This window comes from Panthera tigris, chromosome B1 (genome assembly GCF_018350195.1).
Source record: "Panthera tigris isolate Pti1 chromosome B1, P.tigris_Pti1_mat1.1, whole genome shotgun sequence".
Classification (NCBI taxonomy): Eukaryota; Metazoa; Chordata; class Mammalia; order Carnivora; family Felidae; genus Panthera; species Panthera tigris.
The window spans coordinates 31,627,070-31,647,026 of NC_056663.1; the positions used below are offsets into that span (position 1 = coordinate 31,627,070).

Genomic DNA, 19,957 nt, shown 5'->3' on the forward strand with positions numbered 1-19,957 from the left:
AAGACCCAAAAATAGTAATGTTCTCAAATGCTAAAGTAAGTTGACTTGATTCTTGATTACCTAGCATTCACCTTTTCTCTTTTCTAGGCTTGGTTTTGTTCTTCCAGAAGTGTAGATTATCGCCACTTGAATTTAAGTGTGATTAAAAAAAAAAAATGCTGAAGCAGTGTTCTCCAAGAAGGTAATGATTTGTATTTCACTGAAAACACTGATCAGTAGTGTTTAGGTTTCACATATAAATTTTCCAAGACCAAAAAGATATTACTTGAAATAATTACACACTGCAAGAACCTGTTCTCATACTTCTCATTTTCTTTAGGAGTATCTGTAGCCAGAATCCTCACATTTAAGGTTTATAAAGATCCTCACTAAAAAAAAAAAACCAACCCCCCCCCAAAAAAAAACAAAGAAAAAAAAAACCCGAACAAACAAAAAAACAAAACTTCAATTTGAAATGAGAAAAAAGTGCATGGATGTCTTTTTGGTTTTTTAAATAGGCTCCATGCCCCGCGTGGAACCCAACGCGGGGCTTGAACGCACCCCGCTGAGATCAAGACTTGAGCCGAGATCAAGAGTTGAATGCTTCATCGACTGAGCCACCCAGGTGCCCAGCATGGAGTCATTTATTCCAAAGGACTAAGGGCTTCACAGAAGACAGTTTAATGTCCAGTAGTTAGTTGTTACATGAACAGCTGTTCACCTAAATACAGAGATTTATAAGAGGACTACTGCCCAGCCACTAAAGAGATCAAAGGAGATTAACAGAATGCAAGTTCCTTTTCCTACTGTAATTTTAAAAACAGGTTAAGACAGATGGGATAGAATATGAATGTTTGTAGGTGTCAATAGAATACAAGCAACTTGACAAGACTAAGTTTATTCTAAGCAAAATTTTTATTAATAAAAAGATTAACCATGACCATATGAGATGAGTGGCTGGGCTTCTAATTTGCTACATCAAATAAGTAGAAATGGATACTTGAGAATATCATTACAATTTGTAAGAGCATTCCTTTATGGAGGCATTTTAACTGTAGTCATGTTTCTCTTAAACATAAAAAACTAACCCTTAGTGTCATGAGTGAGAATCATTATAGCTATTGCTGAATCCAAAGAGAATTTCCAAGAGCTGTTTGGTGGTATTAATCTCAAGATCTACACCCAAACTTTAGGGAAACGATCTTCCACGTAGATCTGGAAAGCTGCCTGATCAGAGACGAGCATCAGTGTTTGATACTGTGGCAGGAGAACATCCCACTCCGAGTCAAGTGTGAAGAATAAATAACAAATTAGGAATGCACCCAAGATCCCCAAATAAGTTAGTAAAAGTGCCATTACTTGAAGAATTTCCAGACATAGAACGTGTTTAAATACAAATTCCAATTTGTTAAGTCCAAAAGATACAGTAATTTTATTACATAAAATTTCTCCTGTGTGCTAAAAATGTTGACTTACAAGACATAATATTCGTATAAGTATAGAGGGAATTACGGTCGAATTGCTTCATCATCTTTCATTGATGAGAATAGAACCATAGGTAGTGGACATATATATATGTATATATGTATATATATATATATATATATATATATATATATATATACACACGAAGCACTCAGAGTCCTCTAAAATTCTAGGTTGTCTATTACTGCTCATCCAAAACATCCTAACCATTCTCTAATAATATACATGCCTACTCAATTTATAGTTTTAAAAATAAAGTCCATTTTCTTCTCCATTAAAGCTTCTGCAAGACTGACAAAGGTACATTCTACCCATTAAAAAATAGGAGTACTCTTCATCTTTGGAAAAGGTATCACCACTTAAGGAAAATGTAATCATTTACAGATTACTAAATTTTTATTTGAGGCAGCTATTGGGAGTCCATCAAGCACTTTCTGAACACTGAACCTTTAAAGTTTGTCTTTAATATTAATACTTTGGAAAACCAAAAATAGAGGAAAACATATCTATGGCAAAGTACATTTCATTCAGATCTGATAGCAGTAAAATACAAAAAAAATATTTAGTGCAGTGTCAATTTTATCTATGTAAATCACTGGAGGATAGTTTTATGTCATGTCTTATGAGTGAATGACAAAAAAAGTTTTAACCTGTTAAGAAAGTTTTTTAAACCTTTAACTTTAGTAAGGCAAAAATGAAATTAAGCACTGTAAAAAGTCTTTAAAAATGAAGTTCTACAAATTTGGTTCCCATTTACAACAATTTCATTAACAGATGAGTTAAGTGTAGATACAATGTATCCAATACTTATAACCACAGTAAAAAAAAAATCTCTAATAGCAATTTATAGATTGTGAAATCCTTAGTAATACCAATATATATTCAAAACATGTTCATACAGAACCAAGACCCCTTCTTCTCCATGTAAAAGAACACTTGTTAAAAATAGTTAACAAAAATACCGATTAAACAATGGAAACTCATTTCATTTCACTGCGCCCAAAAGTATGACACAAAATATTGGCTTAGAGAGGTAGATTAAAAAAGAAAAAGAAAACCAGATTCTCCATTCTTTGTCACTTTTATTCAGTAGTAGTATTTTTTTTTCCTTATTTTCGGTGCCAGACACGGCAAGGAGTGATTACAGCCAACTGTTATTTAAAACATTTGTTCGCAACATATACCCCCTTTACCACTGACCCCAAACTGACTCATTTTGTGTGCTTTCGTTCTTTCTTTTTTTAATATACCACCACCAAGACTGGGTGGAGGGGCAGGGGTGAGAGAGACGGAGGGGAAGAGTCCAGGAGGCCAGAAGAGGAGGAATGCTACAAGCCACAGTAAGAATGAGCTGTGTTTAATTTAAAAAAGGGGGAGGGGTGTACCCCACAAATGATACAGTAATGAGGATACACAATTAAATCCCATAAGCATGACTGAAGGCTTTCACTGTGTTTGACGTCATCACAATGGAAGGCATAAAAAGTGGAGGAAATCAATGTTGACACAGTCCAATCTAGTCCATTAGGCAAGATGGTGCAAGAAGTCATTTAAATTAAAAGTGCCCTACCCTTACCTACATGGCTAGCAGACATGGAGAACACCGCGGTGAGAATCCACAGAGATTTCTCCATGTAGCTATAAAAGATGTGTTGTCGAATGGCACACTGTCAAACACTGGAAAGGGGCGCCACAATGGACCTCTCTCGTTTTTAGGTACGAATGCTAGATTCAACTATCTCAACTAAGCAGGAAGTGGGCTCTTCGGCTGGGAATGCCAACCCTAATTCACTTTGTCTTGAAATATATACAGATTGTTTGTAGTAGCTACAGCGATGATATTTTCCTTGGGGTGCCAGGCCGTATGAAGTATTTTCTTGTTGAAGTCTAGGCTGTCAACGCTTATTTCGTCTTTCTTTCGCTTGCCACTTGCACAGACTTTGCGTGGCTTCAGAACCGTGCGAGGTTTATTGTTTTCCCGCGACGCTTCTAGGGTTATGTCTCGCTTCGTGTTCCTGTCAAACATTCTGAAGAAGTTATTGTAAGATCCGGTCATGACAACACTGCAAAAGCAAACAAGTGTGCAGTCAAATAAGTGAAAAGAGTTCATTTTCAGTACAACGGTTCAGGGATGAAGCCCAGTCCAGTGTGCTCCACAGGAAATAGCGACTTCGAGCACATTTGGATTTAGGAAGAGGGCTGCTGACACCAGCCCCGAGACCATCCAAACAAACTGGTCCTAGTCTGGGGCTAGGGCTAGGGAGCTTGGTTTTCTGTCAACGACTCCTTTTCATGACTACCCAAACCATCACCAACGCGGGAAGCATTCTCAAGGGCAGCTTCTGATTACTAGTAGTGACGTCACCTTTGTCGAACATTTTTGTCACTACAGGCTGTTACGTGACTGACCAAACCTGTAGCTTTCTGAAGTACCAACCGTGGGACCACAGGTTCTGAAACCCCCAAATTGCACGGTATAAAACTGCTCATAAGAAACCCAACGCTTTGCTTTGTTTTGTGATTTAAATGATAAACTAGAGAACTTGTTCCCAGGATGCTGTCTGGCTGGGATCATCCTAGCTTATGAATGGTTTAAGAAATCCGCTTCTGAGAATACTGAGTAGCATATGAAGTTTTTACGAACAGAAAGTCGTTTTACCTATAACATTAAATGAATCTGAAGCACTTTTTTTGACAAATATTTTTAATAGTAACCGTTTAAAGGACTGCCAAATTTTAATCCTACCCAGGGTAGCTCTTTGTCAGTTTCACCTTCCATCCATCACCGCTCAACACTTACTAAGTTTTAAGTATCCCAGTAAGCAAAAAAACCTAAGTTTGAAACCGTTCATTTGGAAAGGGTCTGGTGCTATTATTACTTCCCCCATTCTTCCCACATGGTTTAAATTATTATTGTAAATAAGATCACAGGTTATCAAGGAACTGTTCACCACTTGAAAACAACTCTGAGTATTTGCACATATCGTACGTTACACAGTACTGTCAATTCCCCCAAAGGACACTTGACAACATTTTAATCAAACTTAAATAGGTGCATATACCTGAAGGTACTAAAACTGTATTTCTTTTAAAAGGATTTATGTAATTTAGACCGGCATCCTTGTATTATTTGAATCTGTGAGGTTTGAATGGATTAGGACACGTAGGTCTATTTAAAAGGTTTCGTTAGGCCAGCATTTCTGTGGTATACCTGCCAAAAATGTGTCACCTGAATCAAGTCCCGAGGAAACATTAGACAACACTCCAACTGAGAAACATCCTATAAAATCACTGGCCTGTTTTTCAAAAATGCCACAGTTGCAGAAGACAAGGAAAACACGAAGAACCACTGCTCCAAATTAAAGAAGACTAAGGAGATAGGACAACTAAATGTTACATATACCTTTGGATTGGCTATTTGATCAGATTTTTTCCCTCTGCTAGGAAGGACGTGACTGAGGAAGGCTGGGGGGGGGGGGTTAATTTTTTTGAAGTTTATTTTTGAGAGAGAGAGTGCAAGAGCGAGCAGGGGAGGGGCAGAGAGAGAGGGAGCCACAAAACTCAAAGCAGGCTCCAGGCTCTAAGCTGTCAGCACAGAGCCCGACGCAGGGCTCGAACCCAAGAACTGTGAGATCATGAGCTGCAGTCAGAGGCTCAGCTGACTGAACCACCCAGGCGTCCCGAGGCTGGGGAAATTTTAATGGGCTCTGTGGATCAGACAGGAGGACTGCACCAACGCGAGTTTCTCTGCTTTAGAGGACTGCCTTGCCATCATATGGGAGAAACTATTATGTTTTAGGAAATACTTATTAAATTTAAATACTCATTAAATTAAATTTAAGGGCAATGGGGCATGTTTGGAATTTACTCTCAATTGGTTCACAAATAAAGTATGTGCGTCTGTTTAAATGTTTTTTTTGTTTTTTTTTTTTAGTTTATGTTTATTTATTTCTTTTGAGAGAGAGAGAGATCCCAAGCAGGCTCCGCACTGTCGGCACAGAGCCCGACGCGGCACTCGAACTCACAAACCGGGGGATTGTGAACGGAGCTGAAATTCAGCGTCAGACGCTCAACCAACTGAGCAACCCAGGAGCCCCTACCTGCATGTCTTTATAGAGAGAGAGAAAAAGACCCAGCAAAAGAGAATGACCCAGCAAACAGTACCAGGAGAACCTGAGTAAGGGCTAAATAAGACGTGTAACCCTTACAAGTTTTCCGTGAGTTTGAAATCATTTCCAAAAAATTATTTTAAGGTTAAGGGAAATCAACAGTTTCAACCGTGTGAGGAAGAACTAACTAGTTGCAGCAGTGTGCCGTATTCTATTCTATCAGTGTCTTCTTTCTCTTCCTACTTGCTAATTTCTCCTTTCCTCTTTTCTTTTTTCGAAACTTCTCGATGCCTCAGGGTTAGTGCATTCAAAGGCAAAGCTTGCTTGTTCCTAGTCTAGGTGCGCTCTGGTCAGCCTATTACTGGGTGTCATGTTAGAATCAGATAAAAGTACTTTTAAAAGTCATGCCAAAGATAAACGATCTAAGTTCTATCATCCTCTTTAACACATAATACCACGAGACTCATCACCGATTAAACTAAAAGTACCTCTAATTACCTTGAAGGCAAGTTTAGGTAATCCCCAAATTATGTTTTGTTGTACCATGTTCTGTTCTACTGAAACTAAAACCTGAAAGATTAAGACTTATTTATCCTTGGAAATAATGGTACACATGTTCATGACATGGTAAAAATGAAGCATACCATGGCAAAGTTGTGGATTATAAAAATCCTAATTACTCATGGTAATATGGTTAAAATTACAGATGATAATTACCACTTCCATGAGATATTAATGTAGTGTCTGGAAAAACTGGTGTGTAGCATTCCAAACGAAATATTCACTGACTAAATATTTCTAAAAACAGTTTCATAATTGATGAACAAACAAACTGAAATTTCACCATTTTAACTACTGGCATGTCAAAAATGTCATTGATCTGGTTCACCAAGGGAAATATTTAAAGACATTTAAGTCATAATTTAAGATCCTGAGACTTCTTTGTGCATTTTCATATTTATTAGTGAAACAGGTTTAATTTTTTTCTGCTGTTACTGCTATAAGGTTACTGAATTTATTTCAAGGAAACTGAAAGAAAATGAAGTCAGGATTTATAATTTGTGTCAATCTAAAAGAAGTTGTATTTTTAGTGAACGTGGCAACCATAGAAGCGAAATAGCAAATTTCTTTCCTCTAATGAAATGCACAATTGAATGAGAAGTTCAAATTAAAATAAATTACCTGTCAGATCCGTTCCAACAACATTCAAATTTGTCAAATATGCAGTCATTTTCATACAGTGAACAAAGTTTACTTCTGAGGTATTCATGAACCTGAGTTTTAAGTACAAATGCATTATTACAGATATATTTATTTACATCTTAATATCTGCTGATTGATACTAGGAAAACAATTTAACTAAATCCTTACTTGTTTTTTTAAAAAAGAAATATACAGAGATACATACACACTTTATTTAATCTTATTAAAATTCAATTCTCTTGGTAACAATAAAGGCAATAATTTTATTCTTTTACAAACAAATGAGCCCCTTTCCAAGAACACACATTTTCCCATTGTAGGACAGAGAAAAATACCCTTTGGGGCATGGCAAATGAACACTTTATAGGCCTGACTAATTATTCAGGCTAGAGAACATTTGAAAACGGTACAGATAAGAGAATGATAATTAAAGACTATTATTATTATATCTGTAGTTGAATATGTTAACACTTGGTTTTCAATCCATAAATTACATAATTATTATGTTTTACTTCCTTTTTAAATAACTACTTCCTGGGCATAAATAACTGAAGCCCTATATTATCATTACATACCCATACTATGCGCAGCATGACCATGCGCCCCTGGTTTGGTGATAAATTACAACTGACCCTTGAACACCATGAGGATTAGGGGTGCTAAACCCACTGCAGTCAAAATCCATATAGAACTTTTGACTCCCCCAAATTTAACTACTAATAGCCTACTCTTGGCTGGGGAAGCCTTACTGATAATATAAAGTTAACATGTATTTTTTTTAATGTTATATGTAATATGTATTATACAGTGTATTCTTATAATAAAGTAGGCTAGAGAAAAGAAAATGTTATTAAGAAAATCATAAGGAAGAGAAAATACATTTATGGCACTATACTGTTTTTACAGAAAAACAGTCCACGTGTAAGCGGACCCACGGAGTTCAAACCATGTTGTTCAAGGATCAACTTCATATAGTTACTCGAGGTATGCATCACTAAAAAAATTGGTTATTACTTGATATTCCTTATGGAGTATCAAAAACTAATGAAGAGGTACTGGTTTTCTGAAGTATAATTCTGTATTTTACTCACTAGTATCTCACAAGGGGATAAGCCAGAAAAATCATTAAATCTGGTATTTAAAAAGTATTCTGAGAAATGATGCATTTTTCTCAATATCAACACTGTTAAATTACAAAGGACATTCCAAAGCTTTTGTTGTGACCAGAGGGAGGGAAAAAGGGGTCTCTATCTTACTGACTACTTAGAGAGCCTTATAAAATAAATAATGACAGAAAAGAGCAGGTACCTTCTAAATGCTCAGAATTCTCTATTCTTTACGAAACAACCTTAAGTCATTTTAAGTGTCCATTTCAATTAAGTATAGTGGAATGATTCAGCCATGTCTATGTGACATTAAGCACAAATTTGTTAACACAGAAGAACTGTAACTCATGTAGAGTTAGAAGGCAAAAAATTAGTAAGCTCAAAATACCCTTTAGTCACACAGCTCAGAAAGAGGATTATATAAATTCAGTTAAGAGTTGAATCTGCATACATTACATTTGAGTATAATGGGACTCTACTCTGAATCACTAATTCAGCATAAGCAGAAAACCTGCAAATCTGGTAAAAAGAGGTAAATCCTAACAATCCAACAAAGTTTTAGAATGCACATATAAGGGTTTCTCACCAAACAATTTTAAGTGTATGAAGTTAAGGTTCAAATCAATTACTCTCAATGGCAATGGGGTGGTGGTGGTGAGGAACCCCAGGAAATAGATTACAATCTTGCAGGTCACACAAATGTAACGTGAAAACAAAGCAGTATATATTTGCTTTTGTTTCAACACAGCATTTATTTTAAAATTTCAAATACCATTAAGAAGAGTCTTAAGTAGTTTACGTTTGTCAAAGAGGATTAAAAAGTTAGAGAAACGTTGTTCTAATTTTATGGAAGACATATAACATAAAGAAGGTACCGTTTATAAGTTCTCTATTCATACGACAGTGTTAAGTGTTTTCTACACTGTAGCCTAGGGCTTCACCCCAGGTTTCTGCTTGCCCTCCACCCTGTTCCCAGCTGTGCACACCTTCATTCTCTTCTCTAGAAGAGATAGGGGATCAATGGTAGTGGCTGGCTGACGAGAAGAGAATCCAGACCTAACATCCTACAACAGATAGGCAACACCTAGAGCCGTCTGCTGGGCTTTCAAGCCCTTCTCCTTTAGCTTAAGACAACAGTTATCAGCCAAAAGGCAGAACGCCGGTCCACCTGACTGGGCACGCCCGAGTTCAGCTTCAGTTTTAAACTACTACTGTGCACACTCCAACCAGGACATCTCCAGTAGGACTGGCCATTCTCCCCAATCCTCTTCCCCACCTAGACATTAATAGAGAGCTTGCTCTCCCCTCCTCACTGTAAATGTAGACAGGGGTGGGGAAGAAGAGTTGTTACTACTGAACCAAACTGGTAGCAAAATCACACTTTAACTGAATAGACAACACAACCTACAAAAGTATACATAAAATTAACATTAGGCGAAGCAACATACTCAATGGATGTCTGAAGGAAAAAGCCTATGGGCTGACCATGCTGTACTGGGATTAACATGTAGTACAAAATCCACTATAAAAACTTAGAAGTAAACAAGGTATATGCTCATTGAAAGAAAAAACTGCAAATACCTGGTATGTTTCCACAGGCCTGTTTTCCATATTTAAGTCCCAAATTTTGACTGACAAATAGTCTCTAGTCATCATATATCGACCACTATGGCTGAATTTTACATCAGAAATAGAGGAGATGATTTCAGAAAAAAAAGACCTGTTACTGGGATCTTCAGGTTCTTCAAACACTAAAAACAAGCAAAAAAGGGCAAATTGTATAATATTCTGGCTCGGACAAAGCACTTGCTGAGACAACCATTCACAAACTTCCTACAAGTGAGTCAGAGATGACAGGCTAGTATATAGAACTGAAAAACCTCTCTGGCTACACGAACATAACCTCCCTGGAGGTTTCTTAGGAGTGATTTAGTGCCGACGTCGAAGACGCCCAAGTACATAGCGCACACCCAGAGCCCTACGGCTGGTTTAAGGGAGCTAAGCTCCCCCCAGGGCTTCGGGCTTCAGAGTGCACCAGGTCTGCGGGTTCCGCATCCTCCACGACTGCCTGTACTGCCACCGCAAGGAAACACACCGTCCAAATTCATTCCAGAGTCTACTGTTTTAGTGGCCAGGTGAAACCGTTTTGATAACAGGCACGTACCAAATGAATTTCACGTCTACAGTAACATGAAGACAATAATAATGTAAACCCTTAATTTTTTAACCTGGCGCTTTTTCATTTTTTTTGAAACCAAGGAAAGCTCTTCTCAGAAAGGTCTTCCGAGAAAACTCAAAATAGAAAGTGACAAAGGGAGGGCAGGGGGAAAAGAGAGAAGGGAGGGGGGGAAGGGAAGGAGAAAAAAAACCCGATTACACTTGAATACAGAGTTGGAGAGCCTAACCCCAGGTTCCCAAAAAATCATATTCCATTTAAAAATATATCCACTGGGACATCGACAGACATGCTCCCAGGAGGGCCTTCATGTTGTTCCAGTGGAGTAAGCTCCAGAGCCTCGTGTAGAGTCAGGCAGCTTGGCAAAGGGCACGGGAGACCCTGGGCACACAGATTCCCAGACTTATAAACCTACGTAAATGCAGTCACCACATCTGACACTAGTTTCAAAAAACCAGAAAATGTTATCATTTGAAAAAAAGACACAGTAAACTTACGTTTAGAATGCCTATCACAGAGGGCAGAGGCCCTCATGTCACATAACCGAATAGTTCCTTTACTGCTGCTGTATACAAACGTGTTGCAGCTGTTCGGATGGAATTCTGCTGCTGTGATCACCTCTGTTAGCTCTTCCATATTGGCAGGCTTGATATCCACAATATCTGAATAGCATTTTATTAAGGAATTTCCACTTAGAAAAAAGAGCAAATATAATCTTGCAGTTCTCAAATCTAAAATTCATTCATAAACTTAATTAAGCACAAGTATTAATCCTGAATTGCATTCTACTCCTTAAAGGAGTATAAATCCCAGAGGGATTCTAACGCTTGGGGAAAAATCTTCGAAGAAACCATGGGTGAATTCTATATCCTGTTAGAATGTAGCAGGGCCTTTTTTTCCTGAGTGTGACACAAATCCCAGAAGCCACAAGGAACCGATTGATAAGTTATCTTCCTAAATATTGACAGGAGTTAGTGTACATTCCAAACAAAAGTAAAAAACTTCAAGGGGAACCTACTGCACCACAAAAATGGAGCTGATGTACCTAACGTAAAAACTAGAAAAGAAGAAAAAGAAACATAAATGGTTGATAAACAGGACTTTTCACTAATGAGACTGTTAAAGGGACCAGACTGGAGGAAAAAGGCTCTTTTATACAATATGGGTAGAGTATAAATTCCAATAAGGTGTTAATTTTTCAAATGAGGTCTATTTAAAAATACATACAATGACACTCGCGGTAATAACTGCTAACATTTACAAAACCTTAAAAAATAAAAGGAAGACAAACTTAAATATATTTATATACAACCCTAGATTTGTATGCACATAGTATGCGGTGTATGCCAGGTATGTATAGTATCATACACTTGTACAGAAAAATCTCAGAAGGATAATATGAACAATGAGAATGGCGTTGGGAAAGGTATTTCTATTGACTTTATACCACTATTGCATCATGACTTGTATGAATTTTTTTCCAACTCTAGTGAGCATATTTTTATAATTACATTTTTAAAGAATATTACTCCACAAATTTGTTTTTTACAAAAAACTCAACTATTAAAAACATTAATTTTCACAGGGACTGCAGCAATATTTAATATACACAGTATTATATAGCAAAGCACTTAGCGCTAATTACTGAACTTACTATACGTAATAGTACTTAAAATTCTAAGAATCCTATTTAAAATTTTTTTAATATTTATTTTTGAGAGAAAGAGAGAGACAGAGTGTGAGTGGGGGAGGGGCAGAGAGAGAGGGAGACACAGAATCCGAAGCAGGCTCCAGGCTCTGAGCTGTCAGCACAGAGTCCGACGCGGGGCTTGAACTCTCGAACTGCGAGATCATGACCGGAGCTGTTAACTGACTGAGCCACCCAGGCGCCCCCAACAATGCTATTTTTATATCAATACATTATGCCCTTTATCAAAGAACTTCCCCCAGTGTTTAATCACTTAAGCACAAAGAAGAAATGCTATAGGGACGCCTGGGTGGCTCAGTTGGTTGAGTGACCAACTCTTGACTTCGGCTCAGGTCATGATTTCACAGTTCATGAGTTTAAGCCCCATGTCAGGCTCTGTGCTGACAGTGCGGAGCCTGCTTAGGATTCTCTCCTCCTGTATCTCTCTCAAAATAACTAAATAAACTTAAAAAAAAAAAAAAAAGTGGTATAGTAAGAAGCTCCTATAAGCAGAAAAAATAAAAATACATAGAAGAGAGATGAATAAATAACTAGTGGGCACAACATGCCTTCTTTACCGAACACCAAAAAAAGAAACCAAATGGATACTAAAACTCCTGTCTGTAATCTCCAGATGCCAAAGATTAATCCGTAAATCATCTGCAGATAAATAGGTTTCATAATCACTATTAATAGAAATTGAGTTGATGTGATATGTATGAGCATTGGCAAATATTCTTCGTGGGCTGGCCTCAACCATTAGATCCATGGGCCTAAAGACTGGCACCTGTCAATACATGAAAAACAGTCATTACAAAATGCTCATTTATTTACAATGGCACTTAAGGTTCAGTTCTTTACTCCAGTTTTTGAGGGAACACTACAAATAGCACACAGATTTAGTTTTATACAGCAACTGATATTGATCCTTAAAGTGTTGAAATGAGAAGAAAAATAATTTGGTCAATTTATCTTCTTTTACACTATTAGAATTTGATGTGCGTTCTAGTTCCAATCTTTTGCTTGAGATTTACAAAGCTAAACATTTTCCCAGTTTGAAATGGCTAAAAAGGAAATTGGCCCAGAGCACCTAATTCTTGGTATTTTTCAGCAGAAACCAGAATATCTGGTCCATTTCTGCTTTTTTGACCTCCAAAGAAAATTAATCTTGAAACTTAAGGTTGTGTTAGCTAACAGAGACTATAAAACAGTCTTGCGTTAGGTCTTGGGTCAGCCCCTGACACAGAGAGACCTCTATGTGGGACATGGTTGTTCAAAATGGGAGTTTTTAATGTCCTACCTGGTTACAGAATTATTGGGAGGGGGCAGATTACAGTTAATCCTATTCAAGTTCTGCTCAGGATCTAGCATATATAATATGAATACAGAACACTATTTGTCATACCATCATTTTTTCGTAAGTAGTACTTACTCGTAGTGTAGTGACTGTAGTAGGATCTCTATACCTTCCATCCTCCTCTTTCAAGTTATACCCTTCTGGTCTTTTGTCCCTTTCACTGATTTTCCATAATTTTATTGTTTTATCTGGAGAGAAAAATGAAAAAGTCCTCAAAAAAAGAGTAATACTAATGGAAGAAATATATATAGGTACATTAAAACATGCTATTTCGGGGCACCTGAGTGGCTCAGGTGGTTGAGTGTCTGAATCTTGGTTTCGGCTCAGGTCGGGCTCTGCACTGACAGCGTGGAGCCTGCGTGGGATTCTCTATTCCTCTTTCTCTGCCCCTCCGCCCACTCAGGCCCTTTCTCTCTCTCTTTCAAAATAAATAAATAAACATTAAAAACAAATTTCCTATTACCTGATGAATAAAAACACATATTCATAGAAATACAATACAGAAATCACAAATTTATGTTAATGGTACTCATAAAGTACCATTTGATATTAAAATCAAGTCACAGCCAGGTCCTTTATCTTTTAAAAATTATTAAAGCTATGGGGCGCCCGGGTGGCTCAGTCAGTTAAGCACCCAACTTCAGCTCAGGTCATGATCTCACAGTTCATGGGTTCAAGCCCGGCATCGGGCTCTGTGCTCACAGCTCAGAGCCTGGAGCCTGCTTTGGATTCTGTGTCTCCCTCTCTCTGCCCCTCCCCTATCCACACACACACACTCTCTCTCTCTCTCAAAATAAATAAACATTAAAAAAATACTTAAAAAAGTAATTAAAGCTAGAGGGGAAAAATTATACATATATGTATCTGTGCATGTAAACACATATATGTCTGTACATATATATACAAACACATACATATATATTTACTTAATATTTAATTTTTAATAGAGAACAGACTTAAGAAAGATTATTTAGAATAAAAATGATAAAGGAATATCTATCTTCCTTTGTCCCATACTTCCTAGCAGATCTATCAAAGACTTCCCATGGGTGCCAGGGTGGCTCAGCCAGTTAAGCCCCTGACTCTTGATTTCCGCTCAGGAGTCTGCTTAGGATTCTCTCTCTCCCTCTGCCTCTCTCCTGTTCACGTGTGTGTGCGTGCACTCTCTCTCTCAAAAAAAAAAAAAAAAAAAAAAAAAAAAAAAGAGAAAAAGACTCCACAAATTCCTTCACAGACTGGATGCCTTTGTTTATTTATTTTTTTTAACGTTTACTTATTTTTGAGACAGAGAGACAGAGCATGAATGGGGGAGGGTCAGAGAGAGAGGGAGACACAGAATCTGAAACAGGCTCCAGGTTCTGAGCATTCAGCACAGAGCCCGACGCGGGGCTCGAACTCACAGACCGCGAGATCATGACCTGAGCCGAAGTCGGATGCTTAACTGACTGAGCCACCCAGGCGCCCCGGATGCTTTTGTTTAAATCTATCTTCTCCCTGCTGTACTAGGGATTTAAGTCAAGTTGTTAACAGGACTGGGAAAAAAAAAAAAAAAAAAAAAAAAAAAAAAAAAAAAAAAACCACCACCAATTAAAACTATGTCCCCAAGTTCTTCAAGACAAAATTCCTAGGTTATCAAGAATATAGGAAATAGTATTTTTTAAATAAATGCTTATTTTAAGTTCAGAGTTACAGTAAAGTTGCAAAGGTAGCACAGAGTGTTTCCATTATACCCTTCACCCAGTTTCTTCTAATGTCAACAACTTATGCAACCATGGTATTTATGCAACATCCTATTTTACCATTTGTTACAATTAAGAAATTAACATTGTACATTACTATTAGCTTAAACTCCAGACTTTACTCAGATTTCCCCAGGTTTTCTACTAACAGCCCTTTCTACTCCAGGATCCAAACAACACTGTATTTAGTTGTCAACTTTCCTTGGTCTCTCTGACTTTAACAGTTTCTCAGACTTTCCTGATTTTTCATCTTCCCGACCATTCTGAGAAGTAGTAGTGAGGTACTGTAGAATGTCCCTCAGCTGGGTACGTCTGTTTTCTTTTCTCATCAGACTGGGATCACTGGTTTTTAGGCAGGTACCAGAGGTGAAGTAAGATACACATGTATACATGATATCAACATGACTTTTCCACTGGTGATGTTAGCTTCACTCACTTGGCTAAGGCAGGATCTGCCAGGTTTCTCCACTGCAGTTACTCCTTGCCCCCTTGTCATACTCTATTCTTTGGCAATGAGTCTCTAAGTCTGGTCCACACTTAGAGAATCAAGTTACAGTTCCTGTAGGGAGGAGCATCCATCCATATATTTGAAATTCTCCTGTAAGAAGTATCCCCTCTCCCTGCTTATTTATTTGACCAATCATTTATTTAAATCATTATGGACTCAAGCAGGTTTATTTAATACTTCATGTTATAATCCTAAAACTGCATTCATATAAATGTGTCACATTCTTAATGGTCCTTTCATAAACAAATGGGTAAAACAACTTAAAAAAAATAGTGTATGGGGGCACTTTATAAAATTCTGTCACATACAGGCATAGCAGGGACTCTTCTAGCCTTACCACCTCTCTCTGCCTGGTAGGGAAGAGTGTGTCAGTTACCCCTGTGGATGCCCTTTGCGAAGATGAAGTGTAAACAGAAAAAAAATCGCTAATTTTGCTAACTTGTAATCTAATATTTCATCTAAACCCTAGTAATGTTTAGAGTTATCTTGCAGTTAAAAGTTCTCTATGTGCTATGTGTAAAATATATATATACTGTATATAACATGTAATATATACTGTATATAAATCTTATGTAAAGATGTATATATTTTAGGATATTTTACTTGTCCCCAAATGCATGATATAAATAAGTCAAGCCTAAACTCTTCATTTTTTTAAATTTTATTTATTTATTTTTTTACGTTTATTTATTTTTGAGACAGAGAGAGACAGAGCATGAACGAGGAAGGGTCAGACAGAGAGGGAGACACAGAATCTGAAACAGGCTCCAGGCTCTGAGCTGCCAGCACGGAGCCCGATGCGGGGCTCGAACTCACGGACTATGAGATCATGACCTGAGCCGAAGTCGGACGCCCAACCGACTGAGCCACCCAGGCGCCCCTAAACTCTTCATTTTATAAGAATGAAAAGCTTCCCCTCACCAATTCATAACTATCGTACGGCCTGTTCAAATTCACCATCCTTACTAAAGATATAAAGAAATCACAATATATGTATCAAATTTTTCAAATAAAATGTAATTAGTCTGTGGTTCCTAGTAGTGTTTTAGGAAGAAAATTATATTTTAAAAAATCACGAAAAACTGGGTAAACAGATTTTTAAAACATATTAAATTTCAACATTTTTTAAGTGATATAAATTTGTCACTTAAGAGGTTAAAAAAGTTTTTAATTAATTTAGAATAAAAATGATAAAGGACTATCTCCCTTCCTCCCATACTTCCCAGGAGATTTATCAAAGACTCCACATGGGTACCAGGGTGGCTCGGCCAGTTAAGCAACTCTCGATTTCCGCTCAGGAGCCTGCTTAAGGTTCTTTCTCTCCCTGTACAATTTGAGTGCAGTTCATGGGAACAAGGCAGGTCAGAAATAAAGTATTTTAGGAGCACCTGGGTGGCTCAGTTGGTTGAAATGTCCAACTCTTGATTTTGGTTCAGGTCATGATCTCGTGGGTCATGAGTTTAAGCCCTGCACTGGACTCTGTGTTAACAACGGGGAGCCTGCTTGGGATTCTCTCTTTCCCACTCTCTGCCCCTCTGCTGCTCACTCTCTCTTTCTCAAAATATAAACCTTTTTTAAAAAAGAAAAATAAATACTAAAAACATTTTTTTTAATGTTTTTATTTATTTTTGAAGGAGAGAGACAGAGCATGAGTGGGGGAGGAACAGAGAGAGAGGGAGACACAGAATTCGAAGCAGGCTCCAGGCTCTAAGCTGTCAGCACAGAGCCCGATGCAGGGCTCAAACTCACGAACTGTGAGATCATGACCTGAGCCAAAGTTGGACGTTTAACCGACTGAGCCACCCAGGCGCCCCAAGAAATAAATATTTTAAATATTTTTAAAAGCTTGTTCATTTTTGAGAGAGAAAGTATACACGCACCTGAGCAGAAATCACGAGTCATACGCTTAACTGACTAAACCACCCAGAAGCCCCAAGAAATGAAATACTTTAATAAGTATAACAATTAAAAAAAAAAAAACAAAAACGAAATTCCTAAGCTCTACAGTAGTGACTTTTTTAGCTGCAGTTTTTGGCCTACTGGAGGTATGAAACAATAATCAAACTCCATAGAGGTGCATGCAAAATTATTCCTCAAAGAAATCTGTCTTTTCTAAAAGGTTAAGAACCACTGCTCTTTGGTGGTTCCCTACATTGTCAATACTAATTAGTAAAGGGTGTTCCAGAAATCCCCAAGTCCCAGTGCCCCTCTCACCATAAAAAGAGGGTTGGGAGAGGGAAGACCATGCTACCAAGTTTCCTTTGTGGGAATGCAGCTTTATTATTCAAAAGCTTCTTATTAACAAGCTGTTAAAACACTGTTATTTACTAGTGAACTCTGTACTACTCATATACTCAAGACTCATGACCAACAGGTTAGAGATGGACATTTCTGCAACATGGAAGAATCGAGGAGCATTCAGAGAAAGCGAAAGGAGATGAAAGAGAAAAAGAATAAAGTCACTTAAAGAAACATTAAAATGAACTCAAGTTATAAGGAGGGCATTACGAAGTGACTTAAGAAAGAACAATCTGGGGAACACTGGACAGTGTATGATGGGACCATGGCAAAGCAATGCAAAGATGAAAATAAGATTACTTTGGGTCAATCAAAGCTGCGATATTTAGTTCTATTCCCTACCATTCTCCCACAGTAGTTTCTCATCTTTTAGGAGAGTAAAGGCCCATTACAAGTGGAGGAGGAGGAGGTATCATTATGCTTAATCTCACACAGACAACAATACCAAATTATATAAAGTTATTACTCAGAGTTGAGATGTTGATGTTCTCCCATGAGTACTTTCTTTTAAAAAGAATAAAGCTTTTCAGATATAGTTTAAATTCTGCTCCTTCCATCCTTTTCCCATCCCACCACACCCAGACAGAGCAGTGCGTAAAATTCCCATACCTGTTTTATCCTTCCACAGTGAGCTCTACTTTTTAGTACAAAAAAATAATGCATCCCCAAATAACTATTAGTACTCTTTAATAATAACGACAAAAGATACCTACAATGCACTGTGCAGTGCCCTTGAAAATAATGACTTTAAAATTTACGCAGTAAACCTATTTGGGAGACACTTGATTCTACAGAAAAATACTACATAGAGTCATATACCTAAGACCCAAACACTGGAATCCCCAGTGGTCTCCCCCTCCACTGAGCCTCTGTGAAGTTTTCTGTCTAGGAAGGCTCATCTGATTATACACTGCTTTGCTTATTTCAAATCACAGAGAGCGCATGGAAGACACATGTGGATATCAAGTGAGAACTGAAAGATATTTGAGATTTATTCCATAAATGAACTGAAATGGGATTTGCTTCTGAACAATACTGAGGAGGAGGAGAAGCAGAAGCACCTGAAAAAACAACTGGCTATGAACTGAGAACTGCTGAAGCTGGGTGATGGGTATGCAGGCTCCATTATTCTATTTCAACTTTTACTTTAAAAATCTCCCTTTATAAAAGAATAGTAATTTATCCCGCAAGAAGTGAACTGCCAAAATTATTAAGAACAAATATCCCAATATATGAGGTATGTATGCCCCAGCACACTTACTTGGGGCATTTACTTCCAAAAGTAGAAACCATATAAATGATATGATCAAGTATTATTTTGATGTGAAACAGCAGTATCCGAAGTGTTGTTGAAACAACTTAGTTTACATCTAAATTTAAAGTGAACCAAGATTAGAAGCCAACATACAACATGAATAAACACATTTCCTTCATCTATAGTGCCCTAAGTTATAAGCTTTAAATCATTTTTATTTCTATTTATTTTTCCTTTAATAAGGAGAAGAGAGGCAAATGCAGTTTATGTGAGAAGAGATGGGGTAGAGGGTTTCAACATGCTGGTTGGGGAGAGCTTTGATGATCCGAAAAGTGGTCACCTAAGAAGCAGCAATGGTGTCAGCTAATGGCATCATTTTATGGAATGTATTTCTAAGAACTTGATACAGTGGGTGATAAAGCCTAAATTGGATGAAAGGGTCACTCAGTAATCTCCACCATGTCACCCCAGAAGTCTCTTGACTTTATCATCTGCAAATGGGAAAGGACAGTAAGGTCTAGGTACTAAAATCTAATTTCATTAATAGTGCCTTATACAGCCTCAAGAAAGTTTTAATTTAAATTTTTACAGACAATGGCTAACTAGAACCTGGATGTACCCCCCTCAATCACTCTTAACGATTCTCTTCAGACCCAAACCCCCATGGATAAACCAAGTCACAACAACTTATATTAAAAAAATTTAGAAGAACAAAAAGAGATATTCTTAAATTCTGGTAGTCATTACATGATTCTAATTCTTAGTTAATAACTTTTCTCGAGCAAACAAAATGGTGTAAGAAGAATCTTCTTCCATCCATGAGGCTTGCTGGGAAGAAGGCAGTATGTCGATTCCAGTTTGTGTCCTTAAAGAACAAGTATCAAGTAGAAAGAGTGCTCTCCCAAAAAGTATCCTGGAATGGAGACCATCCTTTGACAGATAGTGTGTATTTACACTGAAATACTCTTTGGAGAGCTTAGGCACACTTTAACGAGCACTCACTATGCACACTAAGAGTTATCACATTTACTACTCATAATGATACTGTAACATAG

General features: G+C 37.5%; 1 protein-coding gene and 1 long non-coding RNA gene across 4 annotated transcripts in view; one reads left to right on the forward strand and one right to left on the reverse strand.

Moving 5' to 3' along the window:
* Positions 1 to 1,984: 1,984 nt before the first annotated feature.
* PPP2R2A (protein phosphatase 2 regulatory subunit Balpha) overlaps positions 1,985 to 19,957 on the reverse strand; it is an 85,388-nt gene continuing 67,415 nt past the window's right edge. For all 3 annotated transcript variants that reach the window (XM_042983185.1, XM_042983184.1, XM_042983186.1), the window contains 6 exons: positions 13,178 to 13,290; positions 12,355 to 12,532; positions 10,556 to 10,720; positions 9,464 to 9,633; positions 6,756 to 6,847; positions 1,985 to 3,527 (listed from right to left, as the gene is read on the reverse strand). In XM_042983185.1, the coding sequence (XP_042839119.1) occupies positions 3,248 to 3,527; positions 6,756 to 6,847; positions 9,464 to 9,633; positions 10,556 to 10,720; positions 12,355 to 12,532; positions 13,178 to 13,290 (998 nt within the window). In that variant the 3' untranslated portion in view covers positions 1,985 to 3,247. The remainder of the gene's footprint in view (positions 3,528 to 6,755; positions 6,848 to 9,463; positions 9,634 to 10,555; positions 10,721 to 12,354; positions 12,533 to 13,177; positions 13,291 to 19,957) is intronic.
* On the forward strand, positions 5,436 to 18,909 carry LOC122237879. Its single transcript, XR_006216597.1, has 3 exons — positions 5,436 to 5,641; positions 7,683 to 7,760; positions 18,583 to 18,909. It is a non-coding gene; the product is annotated as an uncharacterized LOC122237879 (long non-coding RNA).